The 20,266-nt window shown below is 43.5% G+C and overlaps 1 protein-coding gene and 1 long non-coding RNA gene across 2 annotated transcripts in view; one reads left to right on the forward strand and one right to left on the reverse strand.

Annotated features, from left to right (window-relative positions):
• Window positions 1-20,266, forward strand: part of DST (dystonin) — a 406,366-nt gene that overhangs the window by 101,255 nt on the left and 284,845 nt on the right. Inside the window, 1 exon segment of the mRNA XM_086370990.1 lies at window positions 9,669-9,730. Within this exon segment, the coding sequence (XP_086227116.1) occupies window positions 9,669-9,730 (62 nt within the window).
• On the reverse strand, window positions 14,596-15,487 carry LOC147346523 (uncharacterized). The gene is made up of 2 exons (XR_015152923.1): window positions 15,349-15,487; window positions 14,596-15,104 (listed from the first exon to the last, which is right to left on the reverse strand). It is a non-coding gene; the product is annotated as an uncharacterized LOC147346523 (long non-coding RNA).

The raw sequence follows: 20,266 nt of genomic DNA on the forward strand, positions 1-20,266 counted from the left end.
ACTTCGGATATTCTTGGTGTGTATTATATCTATAGCATATATTTTCTTTGTCATTTTTTAAACTTCATTTATAGCATCTGTTGTATCAGGGCTTCATCAGATTTGTCAGCCATTGATATGTTCATTTTTGGGGGGGGTGTAACTAGTTTTGAAACCCTCTTCCTACCCAACTATTTTAAAACATAATTTTTAATACTTTCTTCTAAATGGTTTGTTTTAACTTTTTCTCATTCTCCTTTCTGGTATTGTATAGTTTCTTGATATACTGTCAGGGAGGATACATCTGAAGATTGTATTATGCTGTGTGTCTGAGGTACATTGTCAGCACCGTCTCCTTTTTAAGCTGTCTTCATTTCCTTGGGAGAAAGTTTAAGGATTTCTGAAAGAATAAAGACCTTCTCTATGAAGATGATCATTTAGATGTGTCTCCTTTTGAAGTGTGGCTTTTAACCATGCTTAGATCTAGCAATAAACTGTAGATCATGCTCTGACCAAGGAGCACCTGTGATTGAAAATAATGTCAATTTCATTTCGATTCAGATCTTAACAAATAATAGTTATAAAAAACACTCAGAAAAATCATCAGCGTTGGGAATTTAAACAGATAAAAGCAGTAATGATAAAAGGAGAGCCCTAGAGTTTTGATGCTGTCATTTCTTGTAGAAGAGGAAGAATTCTGTTTAAGCGAAGAAGAATTGAGAATGAAGAAAAGAGAACCTCTCTCCCCCAGAGTGTTAAACTGCATACATCATGCAGAGCACGAGATGTGCTGTGATTGGAAGAAAGGACCGCAGATCTGGACCAGGCTCCTTGGTGGGGGACCAGTTGTAGGCTTGAAGTCAGTGGAACTTTGAGGTCATGACTAAGCTGAGGAGTTACTGGGAAATAACACTGGTCTACTAACTCTCTTCCATGGAGTCCTGGGATAGTTTGCAATCTTATTTTTTCTAATGATGAATAGATCAGTGGCGTGATTTTGGTGGAATTGTCCTGAAGAGTCTTGCTTTTAACAGAGTGGGCTGGGGGAAAGCTTGGCTAGGGCTCCAAGATATCCAGTTTCTTCCTTTCCATCCGTGGTCCCCCAGAGGTTGGGCACACAGACCAATGGACCAGCTGGAAATTGGATGTCAGCTGTGCTCATGGGGACATCATGATGCTTCTGTTATTGGGGAAGAGTTTTCAACCAAAATGGGATTGCGCCTTCAATCTCCAGTCCCAATGTCGTTGGTCGAGACCCCTGTGGGTGAAGGTCCTGACAGGTGGGCGGGGCTGCTGTTACTGGGATGAGGCCCAGGGCCCAAGTGATGGGGGGCAAAGCTCACGGCAGGGGTAGGGACCATGGCATCAGGCCTGACTCCCGCCCTGCCCCATTCCTGCCCACCCGAGCTTCCTGGTCACAGCCTGTCAGTCTCAGAAGCTGGTCGTCTCAGTAATCCCAGCTGTTTCTTCCAGCCAGTTTTCCTTCTTCTGTAACAAATCTTACAGCTTCCCCCCACTGTTTGCACCGTCTTATATCACAGAGGTGCTTCCTGGCAGGAGCAGGGAAATTCCCTAGACGCCCTTTTCCTCTGCCTCCTGTCTTCCCTCACATGGACTCCACACTTTATCTTGTCTTTTCCCTCTGCTCCCCTTCCATCTGTCTGTCCCTTCTCTCTCTCTGTTTGGATAGAGCCTTTTGCCAGGTGGCTCCTAGTCTTCCAAAATTCACACCTGACTGTTATTAGTAAATGCAGAGGTCTCATCCTTGTCCTAAATTCCAGTGTGACCCCCTGGGAAGCCCTCCTGAGTATCCTTCCTACACCCTCTAGAATCACTGATCTGCAGAAGGTGAATTCCATCTTTTGTGTATCCCCACCACTGAAGATTTGGCCACGCCTCACCTTTTCCTTTTTGTTAGTTTATTTTTTAAAAGCTGGCATTTTGTTTTCTGAGTATGAAACGATAATATTGCAATACGCTCTTGCAAATTGCATCTTCTCCCCACCCTCTGCCCTTGGTGGCTGTGTGATCCTGGGCAAATGTTTAAGCTCTAAGCGCTTCAGATCCTGCTGTGAGTGGGTGGCGTGATCCCATGACGGATTTTGTTCGCATGCCTGGCAGTCTATGTGTGTTACATGTCTGTAGGTAAAAATAGTACCTGGCACATAGCAGCCTCTCCCTGAGTGTTTGCTAACGTTATCACAGTCTTTCAAGAAAGTAGGTAGGCTGAGGCTTTTTGGTAGTGGAGTTTGGGGCTCTGAAACAGACAATTGAAATGGGAGAGAAAGTGAAGGATACTTTAAACTTTTGTAGAAGTTGATATAATTTTGTCACAATCTATTTAGAGTAGAGTTAGCCATCATACTTGAACATTTCAAAGCACATTCAAAGCCACTGTTCACCTGGCTTTGTCTTTCCCCTTGGCCTGGTCAAAGAGGCAGGTTCCCTGTTGCCAAATGTTTGTTGTTTGTGGAATTACTGTTTGCACAGTTTTTATTCGAGCAGGTCTGTTTGCCTAATGTCTCAGACAAACAGAGTTGTGCTGAGGACACTTGGTCTGGTGTTTCTTTAGAACAAAGGTCCTCATTTCTTGACATTTTTCTTCATGCTTGAAAGTGAAGTCCTTTTAAATTGGAGACTCCTTGTTTTTCCTGCATTATTAGATTGGGGCTTCTGTCATGGTGACACAGAAAAGAAGTGGGTTTTGGCATCAGATTTCAGGTCCCACTTAGGCTCTGAAATCTCAGGCTAGTTTCTTAATCTCCCCAACCTTGTTTGTGACATCATTAAAATGTGGATGTACCATCCAGCTCCAAGACTCATGGTGAGATTCACGTGGAAATGTGTGAGGGTACAGAAAGAAATACCTGCCGGTGGCATTTCCCCTGAAGGACTTGTGTCCAGCCTATAAGCTCAGCTTCCTGTGTAAATCACCTTCATGTAGTGCGTGTCAGAGATGAGTTAAACTAGTTGAGCTGGTTGTTTTTTTCTTTATTTATTAATCCCGGGGGAATCCTGCCTGGGGTGTTAGAGGAGGGAATGTGATGAGCTGGTGCTGCAGTGAAATCTAACATCTGATTGGTTTGCCCGGTTGCAAAAAAAGTTAGGCAAGCACAACTTTGTTTTCGAGGGACTTCATTTGAACAGCTCTTAGGGGCAAAGGAGAAAGAGATTATTTAGTTTCTTTTTAGTAAGAGTTGTCTGCGTCCCCGGCAAAATAGTGGTGGAGGCGGGCTTTGCTCATGTTTGCTTAAAAGGGGGAGTTGACTGCTTGTGAGTGGGAGTGTCTAGTCAGTGTTTTCCCTCCTGTCCAGAAACTTGCCAGGACTCTGACACATGAGTTCTGGTACGGAAAGCTTAGGGAGCTGCCGGACAGATTTCCCGCGGAAGGATGGGCCAGGTCCTGAGGGACGATGGAGACTGGAACTCGAGGCTGGTGGCGCTGATGTGCTGCATGGGTCAGTAGCCACCTGTCCACTGGCCTCCGCGCTGCAGGGTCGGGGAGGGGGTGCGGTGCAGGACCCGATGGGCCCCACGGCGGGGCTGTCGTAGACTGCGGGGCTTCTTTCAGAGTCTGGGCGGGCTTCCATGACCACTCCTGCAGCTCCCTGGACAGGACTTCCCCCTCGTTGTTGGATCTAGGGCACGCACTGAGATACTCCTATAGTTATTTTATGGGTGATACAAAGTGGTTTAGCTTTGATTGGATTTTGCTGAAGACCAGACAGTGTAAGTTGTAATAATCGGTACTCTTTTTATACTTTTTGTTTTTTCAAACTCTGCTGTTGTTTGCCTTCTTTGTCATTGTGGAATGTTCAGCCACGTTGTACTTTATGAGGTGATCATAAATGTATGTTTTCATTTAAGACGTACTCTCTAAATGAAGTACTTTTCCAATAGAGGAATGTTTTACAGCTCCATTCAGAAAAATAGTTTGTAAAACAAGCAGAATCAGTTAATAACTCGAGAGTCTTTTCCTTTGTGTTGCCTTAGCAACATCACCCTAAATATAAACCTCAGCGTTAGACCTCCCTCACTGAAGTGAAAGAAAGAGCCATTATGAAACTTATAATTGGAAAATTAGATGCTGTCATCTTGAATACCTCCCTCTTGAAATAATGTGTGTGGAAAGTGGTAGATCACTGTCTGCCCAGACTTCAGTTATTCCCGGGTTGTAAGTTGCTTTCTAAAAGAAAGTAGAGGCCCTGAGTCCACGTTAACTCTTTCCTTATTACCGTAGCATCCTGGGAGCCTTTGAGGGTAAAAGACCGTCCTTTGGTGTACTTGAAGGGGGCTCATCTAGGGTTACCATGGCTTAAAAGGTTAGGTTATTACTGTTAGAAAACAGTATCAGAATCTATGAATCCTGTGTTATTTATTTAGTTCAGGTTAGTCTTCGTGCCTTACCCACTACTTCAGTTGTGGACCGTAATCCCCAGATACTACCTCAGTATCGACCTGCTAAATGTCTAACACCCACCTTACATTTTCAATAGTGCTTTTGAGCTACTATCAACCACAACAAAATGTCAGTGATCGAAAAAGCCTTTATATGGTTGTATTATGTGAATAAGTCTCATTATTTGATTATTTGATGTAATCAGCTTTCTTGATCTGTCACGTGGCTAAGAAATTAACCAATACGTGAGTAGTTTTTAAGAACTTGTGTTCTGTTCTTCCTGTTCCTTAAAATATAGGACTGGTTTTTATTAATTTGAGAAAATAAATATATATTTAAAAGGAAAAATCAGAATTTAATAATCATTAAATATCATATAATTAGATTCCTTCTAATTTTCCATTGTAAATTATGCAATTAACATATCAATGCACATGGCTTTCCATGACCCAAGACATATATTTTTTTATTTTTAAATTTATTTTTTTGAAGTCTGCTGCTGCTGCTGCTAAGTCGCTTCAGTCATGTCCGACTCTGTGCCGACCCCATAGACGGCAGCCCACCAGGCTCCCCCATCTCTGGGATTCTCTAGGCAAGAGTACTGGAGTGGGGTGCCATTTCCTTCTCCAGTGCATGAAAGTGAAAAGTGAAAGTGAAGTCGCTCAGTCCTGACCCCATGGACTGCTGCCTACCAGGCTCCTCTGTCCATGGGATTTTCCAGGCAAGAGTACTGGAGTGGGGTGCCATTGCCTTCTCTGACCTGGGAGGCTACTTAGGTTCTTTCTGATCACTTTAGAGATAGCAAGGCTGAAAGATATTTAAAACGTCACTATTGCTTCAAGAGATGTAATAATGATAGTGATATATACCACTGTATCTAAGTATATAGGGGATTATACCTTGTTATTCTGAGGAGGATTGTCCTTTGAGAAACATAATTAATTCACATCACGGGCCTATGTTTGTTGAATGCACTAAAGCTTCATGGCCTCTACTGTGGGGTAGATAAAGATGACTAAGGTCTGGGTCATGCCCCAGGGGACTCGCAGGAGAATTCATAAATATTTTGTGGATGGTGATATTGGTTAACAATTATTGATGCAATTGGTCTTGGCAGAGTAGTTATATGCACAATGCCTGTGGTTCTTATGTTGGGGATCAGGCCAGTTTCTTTTCTCGTGTGTGGACCACATGGCACGTGGGGTCCTGGTTCCCCAACCAGGGACCCAGCCCTCGCCCCTGTGGAAGCTTGGAGTCCTAACCACTCTCTGGATTGCCTGGGAAGTCCCAAGGCAAGTTTAATAATTTTAGCATAAATTCTAAGCATTTATATTCAGATTCAGCAACCTTCTATCTCCTTGGTCAGCTTTTCTAGTCTTTAATACCCAGTGTGAAGTTAAGAATGAGACTAACCCTGGTGATCTGCTGGTTGGGACACCATGCTCACCGCAGGGGGTACAGCTTCAGTCTCTGGTTGGCGGAAATGGGATCCCATGTGCCACAGCCAAAAAAAGTTAGGCTAGAGGTTTGCTCACTGAAAGGGAGTGTATTATTGACAGTACCCAGCGATAGTCTCTGTTCAGGTGTCTTTCTGATTCCCCCTGATGTTGATGGGAAGTGGGAAGGGTTTCCAGGGGATACTTTGGGGAACAAATGCTTGTGAAACATGAGAGAGATTACGTGGTCTGCCCCCTTCCGTTCTTGATGGCATTAAAGGGTAAGAGAGCTCTAAGTAACATGCCATCACTAGGTAGCTTGCAAAGATGTGGATCTGAACAAACCTTTGGATTGCTTTACTGAAAATTATTTATTCATTTCCTTATCATTGAACATTTATTTTTTCCCAAAACTTTTGTCTTGAGGTAGTTACACTGATTTATATTGTCATAGATACATTTTGTGCACAACCATCATTCTAGTTGTAGGATAAATTTTAGAAGTGGGCTTGCTGGGATACGTCATCTATATTTTTAAGGCTTTTTATATTTATTGGCAAATTGTCCTAGAGCAGCACTCTCCAGTAGAAATGTTTGTGATGGTGGGAATGTTCTTTATCTGTATTGTCCAGTGTTAGCCAGTACACACTTGAGTTGTGACTGGGTAATCAAAGAACTGAATTGTTCATTTTATTTTGTTTTAATTAAATTCATAGTTTAATAGCCATATATGTGACTCGTGACTGGAGTGTTGACAGTGAAGTTCTAGAGGATTTAAACCTAAGTACATTTCCAATAGCAATGTGTACGTGTGTATATACACACCCACTGTATGTGTGTGTGTGTGTGTGTGTGTGTGTATATATATATGTATATTGTAGGGGGTGACAGAGGAAGAGATGGTTAATAACATCACTGACTCAATGAACATGAATTTGAACAAATTCTGGGAGGTACTGGGGGACAGAGGAGCCTGACATGCTGCAATTCATGGGATTGCAACGAATCAGACTTGACTGGCAACTGAACAACAGTATATACACATACATACTATACGCATATATGTGCGTGCTTAGTTGCTCAGTTGTGTCCGACTCTTTAAGAGCCTATGAACTGCAGCCCCCATGGGCTTTCCATGTCCATGGGATTTCCCAGGTAAGAATACTGGATTCGGTTGCCATTTCCTTCTCCAGGGGATCTTCTCAGCCAAGGGATTGAACCCATGTCTCCTGGGTCTCCTGCACTGCAGGCAGAGTCTTTACTGCTGAGCCACTGGGGAAGCTCCACTGTTCCCTTGTCAATATGAATTTATTTTTTCATAAAATCTTGGCAACTTGATAGGTAAAAAAGCTTATTTTTATTACTTTATTATTTTGTATATTTTTATGTTATATACATTTATATATATAACTATTTACATATATTGTTATTTTATTATTATTTGCTAGTGAGGTTGAGTACCTGTGGGCATTTAATTTTTCATTTTAAAAATTTTATTAATTTCATTTCATAAATTTTAATCATCTTCATTGTTTGCCTTTTTTGCCCAGTTATACTTTATGATACTCATCTTTTTTTTTATTTGTGTTTTTTGTGTTAATAGTAACTAATAGATATTTTTCCGAGTTGACATATACAAGATTTTTTGTTTATGTTTAAATTAGTATAAAGCATATAAATACTTTTCATACATAGGACAACCATTTTCTTTTTTTAAAAATTTTATAGGATTATAGTTGATTTGCAGTGTTGTGTTGGAGAAGGCAATGGCACCCCACTCCAGTACTCTTGCCTGGAATATCTCATGGATGCAGGGGCCTGGTAGGCTGCAGTCCATGGGGTCGTGAAGAGTCGGACACAACTGAGTGACTTCACTTTCACTTTTCACTTTCATGCATTGGAGAAGGAAATGGCAACCCACTCTAGTGTTCTTACCTGGAGGATCCCAGGGACGGCGGAGCCTGTTGGGGTCGCGTAGAGTTGGACATGACTGACATGACTTAGCAGCAGCAGCAGGAGTGTGTTAGTTTCAAGTGTGCGGCAGTGTGCTTCAGTTACACATATGCATATGTTCATTCTTTCTGAGATTCTTTTCCCATATAGGTTATCACAGAATATTGAGTAGAGTTCCCTAGGCTATACAGTAGATCCTTGTTGATTATCTATCTGATATATAGTAGTGTGTGTTTGTTAATCCCAAACTCTCAATTTATCTCCCATCCTATATTTCCCCTTTGGTAACTGTAAGTTTGTTTTTGACATCTGTAAGTCTGTTTCTGTTTTGTAAATAAGTTCATTTGCATCACCTTTTAAATCAGCAAAGCGATTCAGTTATATATATATATATTCCTTCTTGTATCCCTTTCCTCACAGTTTATCACAGGATGTTGAATGTAGTCCCCTGTGCTGTACAGTAGGCCTAGTGTATCCATCCTGTGTAACCGTTTGTATCTGCTGATCCCACACTCCCACTGCTTCCCCCACCCCCTTGGCAACCACGTCTGTTCTCTATGTCTGTGAGTCTGTTTCTGTTTCATAGGTTGATCTGTATCATTTTAGGTTCCACATTTAGGTGACATCATATGGCATTTGTCTTTCTGTGTCTGACTTTCTTCATGCAGTGTGGGACTCTCTAGGTCCGTCTGTGTTGCTATAGAATCACTCTTTTTTATGGCTGAGTAGTATTCCATCGTATGTATGTACTGCGGCTTTATCCACTCATCTGTCAGTGGACACTTAGATTGTTTTCACTTCTTGGCTGTTGTAAACGCTGCTGCTGTGAAGATTGTGGTGCACGCGTCTTTTGGAATTATGGTTTTCTTGGATCTGTGCCTGGGAGTAGGATTGTAGGATCATACGGTTGCCCTGTTTTTAGGCAAGCGTTTTCAGAGACACTTTCCTTCTGTTAAAGTAGATTATGGGGACTCAGGGACGAAGAATGAGGAGGGAAAGAGATGAAGAGAGTGAGGCCTGTTTGCCCCCAAGGAAGGGATGGAGATGTGGACCAGTGAGAGGAAAGGAAAGAGGACTGCAGAGGGGAGAGGAAGAGCCATCCCCAGATGCAGAGAGAGGAGGAGGGAACAGCACAACAAGGATTCCTGCCTTGGAGCAGGACAGGGAGCGGGTGTGGCTGCCAGCCTCCTCTCTAGGCGTTGGAGATCAGGGTTCTCTTTGAAATGATAACTTGATGAGCTAGAGTATTCTAGTGCACTCCTAAATCATAAGACCCCCCTCACTGTTCTCTGAACCATGTCTAGAAACCAGGACGGCATCACCCTCCATGCCAAGGATCTAGTGAGGGGTTCCGTTGTTACCAGATGGTTCAACACAGGGCATCTAACAGAGAGGCCGCTTGGTTTGTAATTCAAGCTAGAGGACATGAATTCAGTCATGCCTTTCAACTTTACGTGTTTGCAAACTAATCGTCGACACATCTTTTAACTGCTGGAGGTCTTGGTTTCCTCTTCTGTGAGATGGAAATGACCCTACCTTTTGTGATCTTGAAGACCAAGTGGGATGTTATCTGTGACCAAGTGCTTTGGAAGTTCATGCAAGGGCTTGCCCTAAGCTGGTGGTGACGGAGGGGGTGAGAGGGCTTCCTGATGGTGGTGGCAGAGGCGGTGAGAGGGCTTCCTGGTGGTGGCGGCGGTGGGGGGAGAGGGTGGTGCAGCAGAGGTCAGTGCTGGCAGACGCCGCATTAGGAAGAGGTCTCTCAAACCTCACGATGTAAATTCAAGTGCACTAAAGAGTACCTTTTGAACATCTTACTTTTCTTTATTTGCATGATGATAATGAAGGTCTCCTCTTCCTGGATTTTTACCAACCTTCTTTTATATCTTTTCTCCCCCTTGCAGATGAACGGGACAAAGTTCAAAAGAAAACATTTACAAAATGGATAAATCAGCATCTCATGAAGGTCAGTGTGCGTTTCTTCTGCATCTTGGGATGGTTTTTCAGACTTTAATTTATTGTACAGTACTTTAGTATATGGCTCTGAAGAAAAACCTTTCAGTGTCAGCTGCAGAGTTTCAGTTCTAGAGTATTTCATGTTCATTTCAGGCATCTGTTGTTACTTGGTGTGTGGCCTGCGGGTCCTGATGGGGGTTGGAGACGACTGCCCAGTGATGGCGGTTCGGTCTGTGACCTCAGTCCAACCTCTTATTATTAGACTCTCAAAAATCTCCGCAGGTTACATGTTAGGGCATTATAAACTGCAATTTTTAATAACCTTTTTTTTTCCTCTCAAGACTGCAGGCAAGTTCTGGTGTCAGGTTTATGTGAATGGTGGAGAGTTAGGTGGGAATAAAGATGGGTTATAGACGGAAGTCTAGACTCAGTTTTCTTGTACTTAATGTGAACCAGAAGTTGATGCTTATTCTGGATTTATCTGTGAAACAGTTAATAGTTGTGGTTCTTAATTAATATTTGTGTTTCATGGGTCACTTTGAGAATCTGTTGTAGGCTCTCCTCAGAAATACACATGTGCACCATGCATGCATACAATTTCTTGGCATTATTGGGTCCCACCAATCCAGTGATTCTATAAATCTCATCTAAGGACCCCATGGGATTTCACAGTTAACTTAGTCCCCTTTTTTTGGCTTTTTATGGCCAGTCCTGAAGTTAGAGGGAGGTAGTATTTTAAGTCTGTTGTTTGGGACTTGGAGAGAGTTTTCTCACATAGAAACATTATGGTAAAAGTGGTTATATTCTTAGGCTGTCCCGGAGATCCTATTTAAACCATCATGTAGCCTAGGGAGATGGTGCCCATACTGTAATCACATCTAATAGCCGTCTATGAAAGTGATGCGTATTTCATGGGGTATGTCAGATGACGTGAGAAGTTTTAGTCCTCTCTCTCATCACCCATGGACAGAATCCTTTTCCCAAATCTGACATGCCCTTCAGGTGAGCCATGTCACCCACTCCCCATCTGAGGGTCAGTTTGTGGGCATTTCTGTTACTGCTGGGATTTCTGTTCCTCATCCTCTGATGCGTTGGTCAGAGGTCTGCTGTCTGATGCTTTCAGGAGGAAGTGTGTTGTGACTTCTACGGAGAGCATCATGCCAGCAGCCTGCCTGCCCTCCGCCTGGCTTCTGTGTCATCCTGTGTGTCCCATGCCTCCCGTGAGAGCGGACCCTGCACAGGCTGGAGCAGAGTGGGGCTGGTGTGTGGGCTGGGGTGTGGGATGTCGGAGCTGAAGACTCTGACAAGACTTTTCCATTTCTGAGATAAGTCCAGGGGAAGTGAGGTTCTGGATGAAAAGATGCCCCTTTGGTGGCTGCCAATCTTTTTTCAAGAAAAATTTTTATTGAAGTATAATTGATTTACAATGTGTTAATTTCTGCTGTTTAGCAAAGTGACTTAGTTATACAGATATATACATTTTCTTCCCTGGTGGCTCAGTGGTAAAGAATCCACCTGCAATGCAGGAGAACCTGGGTTCGATCCCTGGGTCGGGAAGATCCCCTGGAGAAGGAAATGGCAACCCACTCCAATATTCTTGTCTGGAGAGTCCCATGGACAGAGGAGCCTGACAGTCCATAGAGTCACAAAAGAATCAGACATGACTGCGCAACTAAACAACAACGTCATACATTTTCTTCAGATTCTTTTCTATTCTGGTTTATCAGAGGATGCTGATCATGGTTCCCTGTGCCGTGCAGGGGGACCCTGTCTACCCATCCTGTGTGTAACAGTTTGCATCTGCCAACCCCACACGCCCGCTCCATCTCTCCCTTTCCCTCTTCCCTTGGCAACCACAGTCTGTTCTCTATGACTGTGACACTGTTTCTGTTTCATCAGTTCAGTTCAGTCGCTCAGTCGTGTCCGACTCTTTGCGACCCCATGAATCGCAGCACACCAGGCCTCCCTGTCCATCACCAACTCCCGGAGTTCACTCAGACTCATGTCCATCGAGTCGGTGATGCCATCCAGCCATCTCATCCTCTGTCGTCCCCTTCTCCTTCTGCCCCCAATCCCTCCCAGCATCAGGGTCTTTTCCAATGAGTCAGCTCTTTGCATGAGGTGGCCAAAGTACTGGAGTTTCAGCTTTAGCATCAGTCCTTCAAAACAACACCCAGGACTGATCTTCAGAATGGACTGGTTAGATCTCCTTGCAGTCCAAGGGACTCTGAAGAGTCTCCTCCAACACCACAGTTCAAAAGCATCAATTCTTCGGCACTCAGCCTTCTTCACAGTCCAACTCTCACATCCATACATGACCACAGGAAAAACCATAGCCTTGACTTAGACGAACCTTTGTTGGCAAAGTAATGTCTCTGCTTTTGAATATGCTATCTAGGTTGGTCATAACTTTCCTTCCAAGGAGTAAGTGTCTTTTAATTTCATGGCTGCAGTCACCATCTGCAGTGATTTTGGAGCCCAAAACAATAAAGTCTGACACTGTTTCCACTGTTTCCCCATCTGTTTCCCATGAAGTGATGGGACCAGTTGCCATGTTTTGCTGTTTCATAGATAAGTTCATTTGTGTCATATTTTATTTATTGTTTAGTTTAAAAAGTTTTAATTGGAGGATAGTTGCGTTCAATGTTGTGTAGGTTTCAGCCATACAGCAGCGTGAATCAGCCATAAGTATACATACATGTGTGTATCTACAAGTACATATCCCCCTCTTAAGCCTCCGTCCCAGCCCCCTTATCCCACCCCTCTCGGTTGTGTCACATTTTAGATTCCTTCTACGTGGTATCATATGATATTTGTCTTTTTCTTTCTGACTTACTTCACTTAGTATGATAATTTCCAGATCCATCCATAGTGCTGCAAATGGCATCTCTCATTCTCAGATGGTTGAGTAGTAGTTCATTGTATGTGTGTACCGCCTCTTTATCTTTTTATCTGTTGATGGGCATTTAGATTATTTCTATGTCTTGTCTATTGTGAATAGTCCGGCTAAGAATATAGGCGTGCATGTATCTTTTTGAATTACAGTTTTGTCCATATCTACACCCAGGAGTGGGATTGTAGGATTATGTGGTAGCTCTATTTTTAGTTTTTTGAAGAACCTCCATGCTGTTTTTCATAGTGTCTGCACCAGGTTACATTCCCACCAGCATTGTATAGCACTGTACAGTTGTCCCTTTTCTCCACAACCTCTTCAGTATTTGTTACTTGTAGACGTTTTAATGGTGGCTCTTCTGACTGGCATGAGGTGGTACTTTGTGGTAGTTTTGATTTGCATTTCTCTGATAATCCATGATGTGGAGCATCTCTCCATGTGCCTGTCTGGCCTGGCAGTCTGTGTGACTGTGGCCATCGGGGGGTGGGGGAGGGTGGTGCAGAGGGTTGGCCAGTGTCCCTGGAGCGTAAGCCCCATAGTGCTGACAGTTGAGGATAGAAGTTCACCAGGGTGACCCCGTGGGAACGCCCTGCTGGCCTGAGATGGATGCTAGTGGGGACCCACCGTCTCCTGGATGTGTTGGGCTGGACCACTCATCTGATGAGCATTTTGTAAACTGGATGAACGTGTTTAAGGAAAGTGCGTTTGCTAAAAATTCAAAACGCTGACAACAAGGCTGCGTCGTCCACTCCTAGGGTGCATCCTGGTGCCTTGCGTGGATAATGCACACACATGCTTAAATCACTTAACCCTCCAACAACCCTCCAAAGGTGGTTTCATTTAGTGGTTACGCACACACAGCCTTCAGAGTCAGATGGCAAGGGTGCCCATCTTGATTTATGTGGAGTAAGTGATGTCTTTTTTTTTTTTTTAGTAAAATAACACATCTCAAAGATATAAGGCTTCTGCTGTAACCCAGTAAGAATTAGGAAAATAATAATTTTACACACAATAGCCATTTGATAGATGCCAGTCCAACTGGTTAGGGTTATAATCAAAGTAGCATATTTGTTTCTTGATGTAGGTCAGAGTTTAAAATTTACTCTTATTAAAAAATTGTGCACTAAAATTTCTGACACAAAACTCAAATGTGTGAGAACATAATTTTATGATATTTTATTCTTTTCTGTTTGGAAGTTAGAGCATTACCTTCAGCTGGGAAAGGTGATTACGTATCCCCAGATGTGGGGCAGCAGGCTGTTCAGGTTTGTGTCCCGAGCTGGCCAGAAAAAGGCCAGCCTTTGTGTCATTTCTTGTGTGTTTCACCCAAGGGATGACAGAGGAGCGTAAGACACTTGTGCTGTCAGAGATCATTTGGTCACAACCCAGTTTGCAGGAAATGGAAAATAAGTGTATGGATTTTAGGTTAAAATGTCAATATTAGAAATATTTCTTCTGTGTTGATTTTCTTATGTTCTTCCCTTGAAATAACGTATTCAGGAGAAACAGGGACAGAAGAGAAGTGAGTCTCTTATCTTTCTTGCCCCACCGTGTTCCTTTTTAGTGAATGGAAAGTATGTTATTTGAAGAGTTTTTCATAAAATTAATCATGCTAAAAATGTGAAGGGAAAGGGTGACCATGAGTCAACAGAATGGAGTAATTGATGGGTAAAGAGAGAAAAAAGTGGGAATAAAATCATTTAGAAGGCGTTTGAGTCATTCTGTGTGTGTACTTGCTCTGCTTTGTCTGATTGTGGCCCTCCTTAAACCTGGGAGCAGGGAGAGGAAAGTGGGGACAGAGGAGGAGAAAGAGAAGAAGGGGGGAGGTTTGGGGTTAGAGGGGCGGGCGCCCCGGCAGCGGGACCTGTGTGCTGGGACTGCGTCCAGGGGCCTCTGCCCTGCGCTCAGCGGCCTGGGGGGCTGACTCAGACCACAGGGTGCTCCCCATCTTTTGAAAGAATTCTTAAAACTTTTGCTCTATGTTATTATTTTATGTGTTTACTTTAATGTAATTTTATGCAATTATTTTACCCCAGTTGTGGCTCCAAGAAGACTGTTCCTTGTAGTTCTGCTTCTTCAGGCAGTGAGGTGATTGAGAGCTTAGTCCCAGGACAGATCTTCACAGGATTTTCCCTTTCATTTGATAACTATTTTGTCTTTGAAAAGAGACTTGCTTCCTGCAAAACTGTCGGCCTGTGACACTTAAGGCAAAGGTGGGAGGCAGATGACCCTGCGGTTGGTCGTCTGTGACGCTGCTCTGGCCCTCCTCCCTGGGCGGTGGGAGTGGTGGGTTGGTGGGGGGCTTGATGCCATCGCCCGGATGAGCAGGCAGGCGGCGCCTGGCCGGTGGGCAACCCACAGCAAGCGGTGGCCGAAGAGGAGGCCGAAATGGGTGCTGCCGATAAGACAGAGAAGCAGGGCTGGGACGCCCGGGCACTGCCTGCCTCGTCCGCGTCTCCTCTTGACCGCAAGCACTTCCCTCTTAGTTCATCTGGTTTAGAAAGAGCCGGGGCTGGGGGTCAGAATCCATGGGCTGGCTTGCCTTGGAGCCCTGCGGGGACCCTTGGCTCCAGACTCCGATCATCTAAGGCTCGCTCATCTCCTTAAATGAGTCCTTTCCCCACACGCCCCTCCCCATCCGTGGTTGCTCTTGGGGCCCAAGGCCTCTTCTCCCTCCTTTTCCCTCTTCTTGCACACACTCCCCTCGTGGAAAGGGGCCTGTGGACTCCGTGTACCTGCGCTTGGGTTCTCACGTCTCGCGTCTTCGTCCCCGATCTAACGGGGGAGCAGCCAGCTGCGCTGCTCCCGCCGCGTCAGCAGGGATGCGGCAGCGTGACCTGGCCGGGCGCCCGCCCCGCCCGGAGCGCCTTGGCGCACCGACGTGCCGCCGGCTCCCAGGGCTGTTAGACTGTTGACTTTCCCCACCTTACAGTTTCAGCTATTTGCTAATTAATCCTCGTGACTCAGGAAGTTAGGATTTATCCGGCTCTAAACTAGTGTATACTCAGTGCCCGGGGAAGCTTCTGGCAAGGTCGATTTTTCAAAGTTGATTTGACCGAGTAAAGTAAACACTTCTTAGATGATTGCTTAGGTTACTGTTGTATCCAAGCGCGTAAACGTTGTTTCCTTGAAATACTTGGTTAGGATTTTTTTTCATATAGCTTTCTCTCCAGAAAAAATGACTAGAGCCTTATTTTATATTGGGGCTAAAATGACATTTGTTTAAATAGTTTGCTTAATTAAAACTTATGTTTGTTGGTGAGCAGACGTCTCTGGCTTTTTTCCAAGTGTATTTAAATTTTAGTGCTCTGGTATTTCAGTTGTATGACTAAGCCTGTCCTTAAACTGATTGTTCTAGCAAGAATGTTGTCCTTTTGGTTCCTCATTCTTCAGAATATATTTAAGAATATATCCCAGTTAACACATTCATCTGCTACCTCTACATGTTTATTCACACACAGAATATACTGGATTATTTTCCTTGCAGATTATGATCTCTGTATAAAACTATTGTTAAGTAACAATTATGTATTATTCTTTGGCTTCCCTGGTGGGAAGTATTGGATTATTCTTTAGCATAATTTAAATTGTAGTGCTAAAACATGAGCTGGGTGTTATTGAAAATACCTGTGACTTCAGTTAGCTAAATTTTACTGAGAGAGTTATTCTAAAATATAAAATTGATGACCTTCTATTATTTACAGTATTTATTTTTGCCCATTCTGCCAATGGGACTTTATATACTAGAGGGTCTTAGGTCACTGTTTAATTTTTGTTATTCTTGATCACATGCAGTTCTGTCTTTCTGTCTAGAACTTCATGAGCATGTGTATGGCACCCAGATCTCTAAGTCCTGATGATGTAGCTTTTGTCTTGCTCTAAGGACACAGGAGGCAAGGCATCCTTTTATTTCCTGAAACATTTGAAAGACTAGAAGATTCCTTTTTAACTCATTGTTTGCCTGGACCCAGAATTAGAACTTGAGCTGTGACTGAGAGGCTGTATTGAAGAAGAATAATTTAAGGTGAAGAACAGTTTTTGGAAGCTTGGAGTCTGGGCAATTCATATAGTGTGCTTCCCTTGTGTTGGATTCCTCTAGCTAACCATTTATGGTGGAGTTATGTTCTTCAGCACTGCTTGACTGTACTGTGAACTTATTCTTAACATTGTGTAGTCAGATGTTTGGGCTGAGCTTTACTTTGTGTGCTCAGTCGTGTCCGGCTCCTTGTGACCCCGTGGACTGTAGCCCGCCAGGCTCCACTGTCCATGGAATTCTCTAGGCACGAATACCAGAGTGGGTTGTCATTCCCTCCTCTAGGGGATCTTCCCCACCCAGGGATCAAACCTGCATCTCCTGCATTGTCAGGCAGATTCTTTACTACTGAGCCACCTGGGAAGCCCGAATTTTAGTTTATTGACACATAAGTGCATTTGGAGAGGAAAAGGCCCTGGATTCCAGTACTGAACTACTCCCTCTTAGTAACCTGCATGGTTACCACCTGGGAGACAGCCTGCTAAGGATCACACTTTAATCTCTGTTCCATCTTGTCTTGGGAAAGCTTGATTTACTCAAGGCAGAGATATCCTTTGCACTTATTGTAAAGGCAACAACTTCATGGCTCCGCTGAATCAATCACACTATTTTTTATTGATTTGGTGGCTGGAAGAAAATGTAGACCCCTAAGCTGAGAATATGGTGATAACTTTTAAGGAATAGGTAAAAAGCTCTATTTGCTCTGTGTTCTCAGCCATCACATACTTCTTGAGTAATTTTACCATCTGTGGGCACAGATGAGAGAGGAGAATTTTTGAAGCATCAACTTTATACAGGACTAATGACAAATGCTTTTTCTGAAACTATAATGCAAGTATTGGTTCTTAAAATCCGCAAATAAGGTCTTTTTTTCAAGACCTTAGACTTACATGAGTGGTTCTTAAACTTGAGCTACATCAGAGTCTCTTGGAGGGCTTGTTACAGTAGATGGTTGGGCTTCAGCCCAAGGCTTCTTATTCAGTAGATCTGGGAGGGACCTGAAACTCTACCATTCTAATAAGTTCCAGGAAGTTAGGTTTTCAACAAAAAGCTGTTGCTGCTGAGCCAGGGCCACTCTATGAGAGAGCACCTGTCATAGAGAAAATGATAAATATTATAATGGACCATCAGATTCATTTGATATAATCAACAAATATTATAAGCAGGTTTAAAAAATAATTGTAGCTACTGCATATCTATTGTAAGCTGTATTTATTAATAATGAATTAATATTAACTAATACCTTCAATATTAATACTATTATTACTACCAATAATAATAGCTGCTAATATTATTTGAGAGCAAACCACATACCAGGATTTGTCACTTTTGTGTCTTAATGTCTATTTCTCATAACAATTCTTATGGAAAGGACCTGTTCTTTTTTTAAAAAATTTTATTTTATTGAAGTATAGTTGATTTACAATATGATGTTAATTTTTGTTGTACAGCAAAGTGATTCAGTTTTTTATGTATGTGTGTGTGTGTGTCTTCCCTGGTGGATTCCCTGGTGGTTCAGCTGGTAAAGAATCTTTCTGTGATGCGGGAGACCTGGGTTCGCTCCTTGGGTTGGGAAGATCCCCTGGAGAAGGGAAAGGCTCCCCACTCCAGTAGCCACTCCGGTAGCCTGGAGAATTCCATGGGCGGTACAGTCCACGGGATCGCAAAGAGTCGGATACGACTGAGCAACTTCCACTTCACATCTGTATATATCTCACATTTTTTCCACATTCTTTTCCGTTGTGATTTGTCACAGGATACTGAAGATAGCTCCCTGTGCTGGGCAGCAGGCATGTCCTTTGATGCTGTGTGGACTAGCTTGTGTCTGCTAACCCTCTCTTCCCCACAGCCCCGCCTCCCCCTTAGCAGCCACGGGTCTGCTCTGTCTGTGGGTCTGTTTCTGTTTTGTATAAAAGTGCATTTATGTTGTAGTTTAGATTCCACATGTAAGCAGTATCGTACGATATTTGTCTTTATCTGTCTGACTTACTTCACTCAGGATGATCATCTCTAGGTTCATCCATGTAGCTGCAGATGGCATTGTTCCCTTCTGCTTTGCGGATGAGTAACATTCCGTTGTGTATATGTGCCACACCTTCTTCGTTCATTCGTCTCCATCCTGACTGTTCTGAATCCCTGTGTTACAGGTGTTGAAACTGATGCCCAGGGAGGTTGCATAATTTCCTCAGGTCGTGAAGCTGGTAGACCTCAGGATGCATGTGGGAAAGAGGCTAAGAGAGATCACGCAGGCTGGAGACCTGTCTAGGGAGGAAGTGAGGGTCACACGCCAGTCTGCCTGACTCCAGACATTGTGCTCTCTCTGCTGCGCGAAGGATGAATGCAGTGAGCAGAGCTGAAGGGGGGAGTCGAGCTCACCTTTGGACCCTGGTCTAGTATCTTTACAAACTCGATGTGATGTTTGAGTTATTTCTGTTGTGGTGTTAGAGATATGTATGTAGTAGAGGAAGGGTTAAATGGGGAGAGGGGATAGACTCAAAAGTGTAGAGTTTAGAAGCAAATCATGTTTTTTTAAATGCAAAAAATTGTTGATTTGGTAACCCTGACCATTTCAAAACAGTAAGAGATAACACAGGTGAGTATGACGTGGTTTCATATAGACGGTCATAGCTTGGGACTGAGAAATTCTGAATATCTTCTCATCATGAAGAATAGTGATTTCTTTGGGTAAATTCCTCATCAGTAAAGTAAAAGTTGCTCAGTTGTTTCTGACTCTTTGTGATCCCATGGACTATACAGTCCTTGGAATTCTCCAGGCCAGAATACTGGAGTGGGTAGCCTTTCCCTTCTCTAGGGGATCATCCCAACCCAGGGATCGAACCCAGGTCTCCCACATTGGAGGCAGACTGTTTACCAGCTGAGCCACAAGGGAAGCCCCTCACCAATTAAAAATGTCCAAGATAATACTGTTTACTTTCAACAGGGCTGTATTGAACATTTGTATAATCAGGGCTGTATCTGAAATACAGTTTAGAAAGTACTGTTTTTTTCTTTTTAATTAATTAATTAATTTTAAATGGAGGCTAATAACTTTACAGTATTGTGGTGGTTTTTGCCATACATTGACATGAATCTGCCACGGGTGTACATGTGTTCCCCATCCTGAACTCCCCTCCCACCTCCCTCCCAGTCCCATCCCTCTAGGTCATCCCAGTGCATCAGCCCTGAGCGCCCTGTCTCATGCATCGAACCTGGACTGGTGATTCATTTCACATATGATAATATACATGTTTCAATGCTGTTCTTTCAAATCATCCCCCCCAGCCCTCTCCCACAGAGTCCAGAAGTCTGTTCTTTACATCTGTGTCCCTTTCACTGTCTCGCATACAGGGTCATCATTACCATCTTTCTAAATTCCATATGTATTCGTCAATACACTGTATTGGTGTTTTTCTTTCTGACTTACTTCACTCTGTATAATAGGCTCCAGTTTTAATGCAGCTTACTGCTTTGCTGGAGACATTAAATATATTTGTGAGAAGATCCCTTGGAGAAGGGAGTGACTGGCTACCCACTCCAGTATTCTTGCCTGGAGAACAGCTTGGGTAGAGGAGTCTGGTGGGCTCTAGTCCATGGGGTTGCAAGAGTTGGACATGACGGAG

This window comes from Bos grunniens, chromosome 23 (assembly GCF_055505025.1).
Source record: "Bos grunniens cultivar Pamir isolate PY7600 chromosome 23, Bosgru_T2T1.0, whole genome shotgun sequence".
NCBI classification, from domain to species: Eukaryota; Metazoa; Chordata; class Mammalia; order Artiodactyla; family Bovidae; genus Bos; species Bos grunniens.